The sequence below is a fragment of the Fusarium proliferatum genome, assembly GCF_900067095.1.
Source record: "Fusarium proliferatum ET1 genome assembly, contig: FPRO_scaffold016, whole genome shotgun sequence".
In the NCBI taxonomy this organism is placed as follows: domain Eukaryota; kingdom Fungi; phylum Ascomycota; class Sordariomycetes; order Hypocreales; family Nectriaceae; genus Fusarium; species Fusarium proliferatum.
The window spans coordinates 232,740-245,534 of NW_022194805.1; the positions used below are offsets into that span (position 1 = coordinate 232,740).

The window sequence follows — 12,795 nt, forward strand, 5'->3', positions numbered from 1 at the left end:
GGATACAGAGGTCTATATTTACAAGATACAACAGCCTGAACGTCAGTCAGACAGATAGCATCTGCTGAAGGCTGCCCATCGACGCATGCCTCTGTCTCTCATTGGACAGTAAGACATATTGGCCAGTATGCTCTACAGGCCTCCCTCTCAGCCTTGGCCTCTGGGCAGAAACAACATTGCATCGACGGGATTGCCAGCTCTTTGAGTGTCGCCAAGGAATATTTTACCTCCCAAAGTCTTTATACCCAAAGACCAGGTTGCACTAGGTCCTTCATTACCTCATGTAAATCGCAGACTGCCTACAATACTAGGATTCAAGTCCTCGCGGTTTCGGTGTATCAGCAAGTGCTGGTGGTAAGGCCGTGCATGCATGTTGCAGAATCTCGAAGACAATTGACAAAAAAAGTACCCTTTAGTTAAGCTGGCTGATGTCGCTTTCTATAAAGATGGCAGATACTTATGTCGGATGCTTTCGAGGGTACCGGAGATGGGAAATGACATGCAAACTTGAGTCGTGGCATACATTCGTGAGCGTTGGATCCTCTAGCGGAAGCTATTGATTGGGTGCCATTAATAACATTAGTGAACGAGTAGTTCTAAAATTTAGGCCCATGAAAACGGGGAATAACGTAGAGCCCAAATCGGAAACTCATGCATGTCAAGAGACGTCTGTTCTTAGATGAAGCCCTAGGCTCACCTCACGGCGTAATTCCCGAAGATCAAGATGCCATTGCTATTGGATCGCGGAGAATGTGTACCTGGGAACTTGCTGATTCCTATAAAGTTTGTGGCATAGTCAAACCTGATATGGAAGAGGGTAAAAGACATAAGATTGAACTAGATTTACTTGACATAAGGCAGTTGTAGACATAAACCTGGTGTTGGGTTGTGTCCTTGAGACTTGTGTAAAGATTCTACTGGAACGTTTATCTACAGACATTTCGTTCCACTTCTACTCAATTAATCAGGACTCATTCTATAGACAAAGCGAAGGCATCTTTTCCCCTCCCTAACCAACATGTTGTACACTTTTTCTGGTCAAAACAGCAATGTAGCAGCCTTTAATTCGGATGGCAGTGACTTACCCTGAAGAGGCCAGCACTCCACCTGACTACCTGCGTAGAGACTAGTATGCGCTTAAATGCATATTTGGCAGAGCGACAAATATTTACTTCAGTAGTATAGTGAAATAAACGGCCATACTCAAGACATTGTGTTGTCATTGCAGAGCATTTTGTGTCATACGAGTTCTGGGTAAGCGTTGACAGTGTGCCAGATGCGCTAGCCCGCTCCAGAACAACTGAACCAGACACGGCGATTCAATTGACCAAATACTTACCTACACCCTAAGAACAATCCGCAAACTGACTTGATCGATATTTCCGTGTCGAGGGATATAGTCGACAAGTAGATGTAGAAAGAATACCTGTCGCATTGACAACGAAGTCAAAGGATGCGCCCGTTGTAAGACTCTTACGCAGCGCCCCGTAAAGCGCCCTGTAAAATGCCTCAGCGCTGAAGCTTATCGCGCCCATCTCAATTGCTCCAGTACTCGATTCATTCCAACATACTCTGACATTCAGATTGTCGCTAGATATCCTTCGATATTTTTCATCCATTGAAACTCTCTGTCCAGTCTACAGTCAAGTCTCTAAGTATTTTGCTTACAGAAAGCTATGCGCCGTCAAGGCTTGAACACGGGTCTAATGAAGGGAATGTCACATTAAGTCTCCATTTTCGGCCAGACATACCACTTTAGAAATAATGCCATGATTTATGTCTAATAGGAGCAAGGTTACTAAACTGTCCATAACCTGACAAACTCGAGGCCATCCGACATCAGCCTCTTCGAATGGGAGGCTGCACCATTTGGGTTATCAACTGGCGACCAATCGAGTACAGCACCAAGACATTTCAAACAGCTTCGTATATCTAGCTATATGTACGAGTTTGAGGCGTTAGAAGAGTTCTTAGGACCCAGCTCAAATGTAAAGTCCACGTATGAGCAAGATACCTTGAAAGTTTTGCCGTTATCTTTAATGGTCAGCCGTGCCAAATGGCAGGGAAGATAGTAAGGACAACCGGCTTTCTTACTAGTCGTCCCAAGATTTTACTCTGTGAGTAATTCAAGGGTAGTTTTCGGTATATATTGAAACACGCTGACGGTCAATTGATCCTGTCGGGAATTGGTCCTATCCCAGACGAACTAACGATTTTTTAATCGACCGACGACTGCTACTCTGCTCTTCTTCCCTTTCTGTCTCGTTACGCAGCATACAGCGAGTGCCTGTAGACCGACAGATAGTGACTCCCTGGCCTGGAAGATGTCGTTGTCAACACCAGACTTTACGTGTTTTACGAGGGGAACTCGATGACTGCAATAAAGGACTATAAGTTTTGGGATTATGATCAGCATCTAGTTCATACTCAAACCACTCTGATTTTATGCAATCCACGAAAAAGAACATAAATTTGAGTCAGGTTGCTATATATATACTATAGACTCATGGCTGGTGTCTCTAAAGGAAAGCAGCTTAACTTGGGCAAGTCTTGCTGAGAATTTCTGTAAACGCTGGGGTTCGCCACCGTCTGCAGAGGGATCTCAGGTTAACGCGCTATGAACGACACCAATTCCATCACACTTGTGCTTTTCTATTAACTCCCTCAAGTTCCAGCGTTAGCCGCTTCAGTAATCCAAGAAGGTATCCTTACGCCTGACATGATAGGGTCAGAAGGCCTGTTAGCTTAGTATAATGAGGCTATGTTCCAAGGTCTTCAACTAGGTAGTGTGAGTATTGATACTAGAGTACGTATGACTAACAAAATCCTAAACCAACAATGTTCCCTTCCGAAAAAGCCTTCCAGTAATATTTACCTTATAAGTTACTGACCCGCCATTGAAAGCAACCAGTCCAGTTAAATTAGTCTTGAAGTCCAGTATGATATACCCGTCGGTAGGTTTAGCGATCGTACCCTGAACATTGAATGTGGCGCCGTAGTTCTCTCTTTCCAATTGATGGCCTGGGGTTGTGATGATGTCAAACTTGTCACTCCAACCTCTAGCAAATTTGGTGTATGATCGACGCACGGGCTTCGGGCCCGATCCGTTGATGAGGTCTAGGAAGTACGAGTTGGTAGTGTACCACAGTTCTCCATTGGTCGGGACCATGATTCGCGTTGGTACTTTGCCTGACATAATCACAAAATCGCAAATGTTTGCATCTCACGGGTTATCCTTCGGACCATACATCCCAGGGAACCTATATATCCAACCCGGTGTCTTGAAGTCCCAAGCGTCCCCCTTTCGTCTTTCGAAAGTGACATTCCACACCGCGTATGTAAGGTTGTAAGGCGGACCTGAGCGCTTTTGGTGCTTATTCAGAGTCTCCGTGTTTCTAATACCCAAATCGAAAAAAGCAGGGTCTTCAACAACAGGGACAGAGTCGTCGCCTTCGAACTTGAAATCGTTTTCGAGTAAAGAGTCTTCAAGAGCCACAGGAGTGGCCTTGGCCAAGCTCAACAGGAATAGCAGGAAATAGAGAAAATTCATGTTTGTGGTGCTTGCTAAGTAATGATATTGGTAGGAGCTGAGTTTATATGGTGAGAAGAAGTGAATCTAGGATTATTGCTGGGGTAATGTAGCTTCTAATATACCCTTATCACTTAGTAGTCTTGCAGAGACCGCATTGTTGCCAGCAAATATCCACTTACCTAATTTGGTAAGGTGTGAGCTTGTCTAGCTCTTTGCAACTCAGAGTTTGTGGCAAATGCCAGTCGCTTCTTGCTGTTTTTAATGTCTCAGGTTCTAGAAGAAGAGGTATATCCAATAGCTTTATCCTCTAATAATTAATAGTATAGCTTACATTCCACTACTTACTGATACTGTGGTTTGGCTTTAAGCCACTTTATACTTGTGCAATAAGCTTGTCCTTACTAACATTGTAGGTCTCTCTACTTCTCGCCTAGATTCATGACGGATTTCGGTAGACAGAAAAGGCTTGAAACCTGGGCAAGGCCAAACTCTAAGTCTACTCACAGTGGAACAAAAAGTGAATCTCCTCATGCTTGCCTGATTTTCAAGCCTTTAGCTGCAGTCCAGGCCTTTTAGCTTAGATGGGGAATTTGAACGCATATACCTATTGACTGTTTAGTTGCAACATGGAGGCTTTATGCTTTTCTAGTAGATTTTGCAATTAACTTACTTATAAGCTTAGAATACCCTAGCCAAACACCACAACGCCATGAAGAACCGAGCAAAGTAGGAAGCAGAAGCGAAATCCGCCTCATCCTGGATTACATACTATCGAGATGCCCAGGTCATGGTTAGCAGTGACTTTGGTGTATGCACCAGAAACGTCAAGCCCCATGAAAGTATCAGAGCGCTCTTCATCGTCTTCCGGGGCGGCGATTCTATCCTCAGTAATGATAACCGCATTGCCTCTCATGAAGATCTCGTTGAGACGGTCGAGAGCTGGTTGGATGTTCACGAAGCGGTGGTTGATTTCGGCAGCGTTGGAAACAAAAGTGAGGTCGCCGGACGTGCGACGAGCCCTCTTTACTGAGCGAGCTTGATCAGACGATTGGACGAGTCTGACGGTACCGATACGAGGTTCGGTAGTAGTTGAGTTGGTTGAAGATGATGCGGCTGAGCTGGACAGTGGAACAGCGTTCGGCCTGAGCTGACGAGACGATGGATTTGCATCTTCGTCGCTAGTCCAGTCGATTACTAGAGACTTGCGCCCAGTATGAGGGGCGCGGGGACTGAACACTGGATCTTCGGGGCTAGACGAAGGTCCCGGAAGAGCTCCAGAGCCACCAGCGATCGATTCATTAGACGTCGCAGTAGAAGATGCCGCAGGGACGGAAAGGAGGTGCTTGAGAGCCTCCATTGTACGAGCATCTCCGAAGTTCTGCTGAAGAAGTTGAAAGAGCTGACCCATAGAGTCGCAAGGTGTAGACGACGGAGGAGATGAACTGGGGACAGCGGCAGGAAGTGGGGCAAGAGCTGAAAGTGATGCGGCTGCAGCGGCCGCCTCCTCACTAGCAACTGCGGCCCTTGCCGCTGCCAAGTCAATAAGGTCCGGGCTCTCGATACCGTGAACACGCAGCATCCATTCCTCTACATCCTTGCGAGATTTGAACTTCCTGACTATGTTCAAGGTCAGTGATGTCCATGCATACATCCATATTGGGGGCTACATACATGATGCTCCAGGATAGCACCGGGTCAGGATAGAGCATATGTGCCAAATTGTCGTTATACCCTTCAAGCGCCCATCGCCGATGCCATACCAGCGTTCTTCGTCAGCTTTGAGTTGTTGCTCGAAGACCTTCGGATTCTTCAAGACCTTGGCCTCATCGCCATTTTCTATGCTGCGCGAAGGCTTCCTCCTCTTCTCAGGGGAGTGCATACTCAGTGGCCCTTCGCGCTTGCCGGAGGGAGACACCGGCTGTGAAATCTCTTCGAAGTTGAAGCCCGAAGGTTGGGCGATACCACCAACGGGAGGCGGTAGCAACAAGTTGCTGAAAGTAGGAAACATAGGGCAGAAGAACCGCTGGTAGTAGAGGGTGGACTGGCGGTTGGAACGCTATTACTAGGAGTGCTAGAAGTAGGTATAGGCGGAAGAGGAGGCGGCGCAGATGTAGCACTAACTGACGCATCAGGTACAGACACACCAGGCAAAGGCGTAGCTGGTGCAGACGTAGCACCGGCTGGAGGTATGGGTGTCGAAATGATACCAGAATCCAGAGGCGTGGTAGAAAGAGGAGCTGGGGAAGAAGGAACGCCAGGAGCGTCGCTAACAGGAGCAGGGGTAGTGTTGGCTGATGCAGATTTATCTGCCTGTTTCTGTGCCTTTTTCTTCCCCTTGTGCTCTCTCCAGGAAAAAGGCTTTTTCTTTCCGCTCGCACCGTCGGGCTTATTACCAGTTTCTTGTTGAGAGGTATTGGGTACTAAAGATGGCGTACTTGTCTGGGTTGTCGTTTGCTTGGCGGCGCTGTTATTCTTGTTTTTGTTGTTGTTCTTATTGGCCTTCTTGCTATTGTTGTTGCTGTTCTTGTTGCTGTTGTTATTGTTTCCTTGTTTGCCCCCTTTCGGATCGCTCTTGGCCTGGGTACTGCTGCTGGGCTTTGACTGCTCGGCCCCGGGTGCTTCGCTTCCAGCCGGCTCGTTGTTGGCTGTGCTAGCTGTATCAATATCCATATCTGCAGCGCCACTATCACCATAACTTCCAGAAGACTGACTAGCACTCGGCGTCGAAGATGATGTGGTGTCTGTGTCCATCTCCATGGCCATAAGAGAGTTGCCAACGTCACTGACAGAAGAGCTACTAGCATTGGCTGTCAAGGGCTGACTGTTGGGGCTTGGAACTCCTGTCCCCTCGCTGCGCGGGAGAGGGGCAGTATCCGTACCGGTCATGTCTGCGTCTGGAGACGAAGAAGGTTTCTTGGAGGTGGCAGGAGATGATCCGATTCCCCCAGTCTTCAAGAAGTGGCCAAGCGTCCGTTGCCCAGACTCCTTGGATAGCAGCGCTTTCGGCCTACCAACCGGTCGTTTCTCGGCCGCCTTGGAAGAAGATGCGCCGCTTTGTTCACCAGACTTAGCAGGCGAGCTTTCAGCGGGATTCGCCTTTGCCTTCGCCGGCTTAGTCTTGGTAATCGTTGGAAGAATAGGCTTTCCGGTCTTGGGCAAATGCTTAGCCCAGTGAGGGACGAGCTGTCGATACCAAGCCGACGCTCGGTGCTCCTCCCTGGATAAACTGATTGTGCACTCCGGTGACCAGGTGACATGAGGGCCATTGCAGTTGCAGCAGCGAGCAGCCGCCTTGCAGCCCCTTGTATCATGGGCACCTGAACACCGCCCGCACAGCATGACACTGACGGTGCAGTCATCCTTGAAATGGCCTGTCTTCCAGCATCTGTAGCAAAAGAGCGGAGTACCTTGAACGCAAAATGGTCTGATTCATGCGGTTAGCTCTTAAAGTTATGAAATGCAAAGTGGTAGCCTTACACAATCTCGTAGTAATGACCAAGCAGAGTCACGCCTGTGAAGCAAAGCTGACTGACAAGATCGAAGTCCTGGGTCTTGAGTAGCATGCGTTCGTATGTTACCTTCGCTTTGATGTCTTTTACACCCAGGGCTTTGAGAAGAGCTTCTTCCAATTCTTTGTGTCCCATGCCTCCTTTGGACAAGTGTGGCACCAGATGCTCGACGTGCAGGGTATAGACTGGCGAAAGGCAATAGACACCGTGCTCAAGACCGAAAAGCTCACTCATCTCTGAAATGTGCTGCCGCATGTACGCCTCTGACTCCCTAGTCAAGAAATTGATGATGACTTGGTGTTGCTGGTCGGCGGTCTTGGGAGCCTTCAGCTTGATACTTTCAATCTTCCAGCCTGAGCCCTTTTCGCGAAGCTTCTGCGCTATCTCGGTCGGGTTCATCGCGTCGAGCTTTTGGAAATCAAGGGCGTCCATCACGACCGTAATGAAGCCCGTTTCGTCATCAATCGCACCATCGAGGTTGGCAAACATCCTGTCCTCCAGGCGGTGCAGGTTGCTTTCCAGATTGCTAAGACGATCATCAATCTTGCCGAGGTAGCGCTTGATGGAGTCGTCAGACTCGTCGGCGGTGCCTTGGATGGCGTGTTTGAGACATTTGATGTCCTCTTCAATGCTGAAGAGACGCCCGTTGAAGACATCAAGGGCCCTGATGTTCCCGTGATCAAGCATGCCGGCCTCGTTGAAGCGTGCATTGATATCATCGAAATGGCTCAAGCGCTCATTGATTAGATCAAGAGCTAACATCGTTTTAGAGCCGCTGATCTCGCCGACCTCGATTTTGAGCTCAGAAAGGCGATCATTCATGTTGCGGAACTGTTGACACATGAAGTCCATGATTCTGCCCACCATAGCCTCAACCTTCCCATATTCTGGAGAGTCAGGTTGAAGGTTTGTAGTGGGTGAGATGTAGCTCTCACCACCACCGAGGGTCGACTGTACAAGATCTGACGACATGACGAGAGAATAAAGTGGATAGATTGTTTGGATGTAGAAAGAAGAAGGGAGATAATCCTAAGATGAGGAATATACTGATTATTCTGGAGGCAATCTTTAGCTTAACAAACTTGGGGTTACAGCTTGTGTCCCCAATACAAAATGCGGATCAACTGATATTATAACTCTGTCACGGTTCCTCCTGGTTACCTTGATCAGCTTCACCCCAGCAGTACCCAGCGACTCATAGTGCCTTTTCTCTCTTTGGGTAGTAATTGGCTCCTAGTTGCTTTTCGGGTTTGAGGCTGGGTGGGGGTTGGCGTTCTCATCGGGACCTGTTACTGCTGTAAATCACACCGGCGCTAGTCTCATTTGGAATCATGGGCGGTGACTCCGTGACTGGTCAGTGATCTTATCAATTATGCCAAGATCTACAGTTCAATGCCTCTTTTTAGATTTTGGTTTTGCTTTTGGTAAAAATCCCCCTTTTCAGTGCATCTAGCTAATCGCGTAACGAACAAAATTGCAAAGCGCCCCCCGGTCCATTATGCTCTCAACATTTTACAGCCCCTTAATTTCACATGTTGTCACTTCCGAGGGCCCCGATGAATAACCAGCTCAACAAACTCGAATCAACGTATAAGCCCCCTATTCTACACTGACAGTTGAGGAGCTGACCAATCCGACCCATGCATTAGCACGTTCCACTGAGTTTCTTTCTTTGTACCCAATTAACGCCTGAACCACCGACCACAATCTCACAAGAAAGGGGCTTTTCAGGTAAAGATTGGCTACCTGTTACTCCTGCATCGTACGATTATTCGTTGCGCGAGATTGCGACCGGCAAGGTCAGCGTCTGATGCGATGAGGGAAGAGGAAGCCATTGAGACACTGTACAGTCATATATTAGGTCGACTTATGAACCCTCCTGACACGTCCATCCCAAACCACATCTCTCATTCTTTACTTTCAACCATTGTCACTCTGTGAAACAACAAGATTGCTCATACTCTTTTCAACTAGAGCGCCTGGCTTTACTCCGTTCATTTGCCCTCCATCTGCTTCTCGCTGCTACTTGCCGCGCAAACTCAATCCCTGTTCCCATCGCTCCTGGTGTCTACTCTTGACATTGCGCAAGCTCAACGCGCACCGGGAACGATGGGAAAGTCTCAGCGGCGCAAGAAGCGCCTGAAGGAAGAGGAGTTTCTGGCCCGCCATCAGCTCATCATCGATCAAGCAAACTTCAAAGGCTCTTTGGACCGTCTAAATCTCTTTCAAGCGTACCAACGTGACGGGCGTAACGGTGGGACAGCTGACATCATATGCGGCTCCGACCCGTCCCCCCGGACCCCATTTCGGAGTACTCGGGACTATCACTTCAGCATCAGCCCTTCTAGAGCCCTTGTTGAGAGTGATAACCCTGATGATCCAAACCGCGAACGCAAAAAGCCTGGCAAGAAGAAAGACGGCGACGACGACAAGGAGCCCGTGCGGTTCAGTCGTGTCTTCTTCTTCGTCCACAAGTCAATCCCGAGAAATCGTTGGAATGTTGAGTATCATGAGGGTCCCAATAAGGACATGCTGGCAACTCTTCATTTAACGACGGCCGACGGTCCGATTGCGATACACTCCGTGTATAACGTCAATCAGGACGATGTGAAGATTGACATCGAGCTCTTAGCTGAGCAGACAACTCGCGAACCACGCAATATCGTCATGGGAGATTTCAACTTGCATAATATATTATGGAGTGGCCCTTCATTGATGAACTCCTCCCGGGACACCCCAGCTGGCCGGTTGCTGGCGCACGAGATGATCACAAAGGCCAACATGGCACTCTTGACGAAGCAAGGTACTATCACATATACCAGGGGCAAAGGCGATGACGACGAACATGCTTCATGTATCGACCTCACCTTCGTCAGTGACTGCCTACGCTCTCAAGTTACTCATTGGGGTGTCTTCTCAGATAATCCTTGGGATGCAAGCGACCATCGTCCCATCAGGACAGTCCTTGAGATTACGCCATATAGAGACGACACAGAGAAGTTTCAGCACAACAAGGTCAAACCTGCAGTGTTTGCCGCCGCCATCAGAGAGGATTCGTCGCGTGTTCGCGAAATGCCGCTTGAAGATGAGAACGATGTGAAGGAGTACATTCCAGCGCTTCTCAACCTCATTTCATCCGCCTCTACACGCACCACCCCAACCTGTCTCGTAAACCCACCACCAAGACGGAAACCGATGGACCCTCATCTGAGACAGCTACTGCTTGGAGGCGGCGTTGGGTCAAATGTACCTGCTTCCGAACTCGACTTCAAGCCGCCGCCGAAGAAGCCAACTCCGTGGCGTGAGCGCGTTCAACAAGCAGGCGAGTCACAAGAAGCCTTTTGGTTTCAGACAAAGTTGGCACGCCAAATGGCACAAGACCGGATTGTCAAGTGCATGCCGCCGCTGGCCGATGATAACGGTGTTGCCACTTTCTTCAGTGAGGAAGAAAAACAGGACAGGATACGATGCAAGACATGGACAAGAACCAGCGATCTCGATCACCCCGTTGAGATTCCATTCCCCACACTGAACGACACGGTGAAGATGAATCGAAAGCTTCGTCGCTTCATCGAGAAACACCTCACAGATAAAGATATTGAGATTCTCATCCGGAAGCTACATAACCGGAAGGCTCCAGGACACGATCTGATTTGCATCGAGCAACTCAAGATGGCCTACAAAGAACTTGCTCCTCTCATCGCACGTCTGTTTAATGCGTTACTCAAACTCGGGATCTTCCCGGCAGAGTTCAAAACCGCCATTACCGCAATCCTTCCAAAATCAGGGAAGGATAGATACGACGCAGTTAATAGCTGGCGCCCTATTGCACTTCTCTCTGTTTTGGGAAAGCTCTATGAGAGGATTCTTGCTGAGCGCCTCAAGAAGTTTGTCATGGACTACGATTTACTTCCTGAGACTCAATATGGCGCGCCTGGAAAGTGTACTACACATGCCATTCAAAGCATGATAGGCATTATACATAAAGCCTGGTCTCGGAAGTTAAGCAAAAAGTTCAAGAAACGCTGGAAGTTTATCAAGGAGAAGGTGACCATGATGGGGCTTGATGTATCTGGGGCCTACAACTGCGTCGACCCTGCACTGCTCCTACAGATGCTTGCAGACCTTGGAGTGCCCGATTCTTTCCTTCGGATAATGCATTCATATTTCTCCTACCGGGTCGTCATTCTCAAGCTGCCCCAAAGCACATCAAAAGCATTCTATATGCTCATTGGCATTCCGCAAGGTTCGCCCCTCTCTCCGTTATTATTCCTCATCTTTACCGCACCTATTCTCCGCCAAATCAATGACGACAGAGAAAAGCTTGGCAAGGACAGAATCAGAATCTTTTCCTTCTCCTACGTTGATGACACCTATCTCATCGCCGTCTCAAACTCTTACGAGAAGAACTGCATCGGCTTAAAGATATTCCATGATGAAATCATTAAATGGGCTTCATCTGTCGGTCTGACATTTTCACCGCAAAAGTATACCGTTATGCATTTCCGGGCTCCCAACGACCCCGATCCTCCCTGCGAACTTCTTCCTGATATCGAGGGACTCAAGGACAACCCTGAAGCGCTCAAGCAGGATAAGCTGAAGGTCCTTGGAGTGGTTCTGGATCCGGCTCTCACCTTTGCTGAACACATCTCCAACCTTGAGAAGAAAGCCAACAACACAATACGGCATTTCCGCATGCTTTCGGGGCCGACTTGGGGTATTCGGCTGTCCCAGACGAGGAGTTTCTACATGTCCAAGATTCGACCCATCATATCGTACGGGTGCGCTGCCTGGTTTCTTCACTGCCCTGGTCGACGTGTACCATGGTCCCTGAAGCCGAGGCAGATTCAGAGACTTGTGAAATTACAGTACAAGTGTTTACTGCTGATCTCAGGGGGTATTCGTGCAACCTGTGGTGATATGATTCTCAAGGACATCAACATCGAGGGCATTCGTGAGTTTCTGTGCCGCATGTCCATGTCTTCACGAGCCAGGGCCCTCAAAGCTCGCAAAAATGACGCGTGGTTTGAGAAGCCATTGAAGATCCCCAAGGATCCGAGTTACAACGTCACCGCGTATCAGATACTCGACGAAGAAGCATACAAGTTGACCGGTAGATCGGCCAAGTATTTCCGCAAGCGCCAGAAAGGCACCGACGAAGCGGCATTGAAAGCTTGGAAGATCCCAGCCAAGCGCAACGCCGCCGTCAAGAACCAAGCGAAGTGGGAAGCAGAAACGAAGTGCGCCTCATCCTGGATCACCTACCGTCGCAAGAGAACCGCTCGAGTTCGCACGACACACCGTCCTGCCGCCGTCGAGGAGAAGCGAGGCCGAGTAAGCTTGAGCTACTACAAGGGATTAACTCGTCCGCAATCTACACTTGCACTACAATTGCGCACCGAGCGCATCGGGCTCAACGGATACCTGAGCAGCATCAAAGCAACTCGAGACGAGAAGGTTCCAGGAACCGAGGACGTTATCAGGCATCCCATAAAGCCAGCATGCACGTGCGGTCATCATACTCAGACCGTCTATCACATGTTCATGCACTGCTCGGATCTTCATTCCGCCAGGTTGAGGTTGATTGAGCGCATTGGAGCACTCAACTGGAAGACGTTGCTCACTACCCACCTCAAGTTCGCCGTCGACTGGGCCATGGTTTACTTCAACCTCGGCCAGTTCAAGATTGCCAAGGCGGACTCGATGTTCTACATCCCAAATGAAGGAGGTTAATCCCCTCCTTCCAAGGGGTAT

The 12,795-nt window shown here is 48.8% G+C and overlaps 3 protein-coding genes across 3 annotated transcripts; 1 reads left to right on the plus strand and 2 right to left on the minus strand.

The window, feature by feature from the left end:
* Window positions 1-3,223: 3,223 nt before the first annotated feature.
* Window positions 3,224-3,550, minus strand: FPRO_09013 (uncharacterized protein; the record flags this gene model as incomplete). The annotated part of the gene is made up of 1 exon (XM_031224496.1): window positions 3,224-3,550. One exon carries the CDS (start codon window positions 3,548-3,550, stop codon window positions 3,224-3,226), a length of 327 nt encoding a protein of 108 aa, XP_031089749.1.
* Window positions 3,551-4,283: 733 nt separating this feature from the next.
* Window positions 4,284-8,013, minus strand: FPRO_09012 (uncharacterized protein; the record flags this gene model as incomplete). The annotated part of the gene is made up of 4 exons (XM_031224497.1): window positions 4,284-5,149; window positions 5,204-5,588; window positions 5,654-6,956; window positions 7,010-8,013. The coding sequence occupies 4 exons, from the start codon at window positions 8,011-8,013 to the stop codon at window positions 4,284-4,286; spliced, it is 3,558 nt and encodes a 1,185-aa protein (XP_031089750.1).
* A 1,137-nt stretch (window positions 8,014-9,150) lies between these two features.
* On the plus strand, window positions 9,151-12,774 carry FPRO_09011 (uncharacterized protein; the record flags this gene model as incomplete). The annotated part of the gene is made up of 1 exon (XM_031224498.1): window positions 9,151-12,774. One exon carries the CDS (start codon window positions 9,151-9,153, stop codon window positions 12,772-12,774), a length of 3,624 nt encoding a protein of 1,207 aa, XP_031089751.1.
* Window positions 12,775-12,795: the final 21 nt, after the last annotated feature.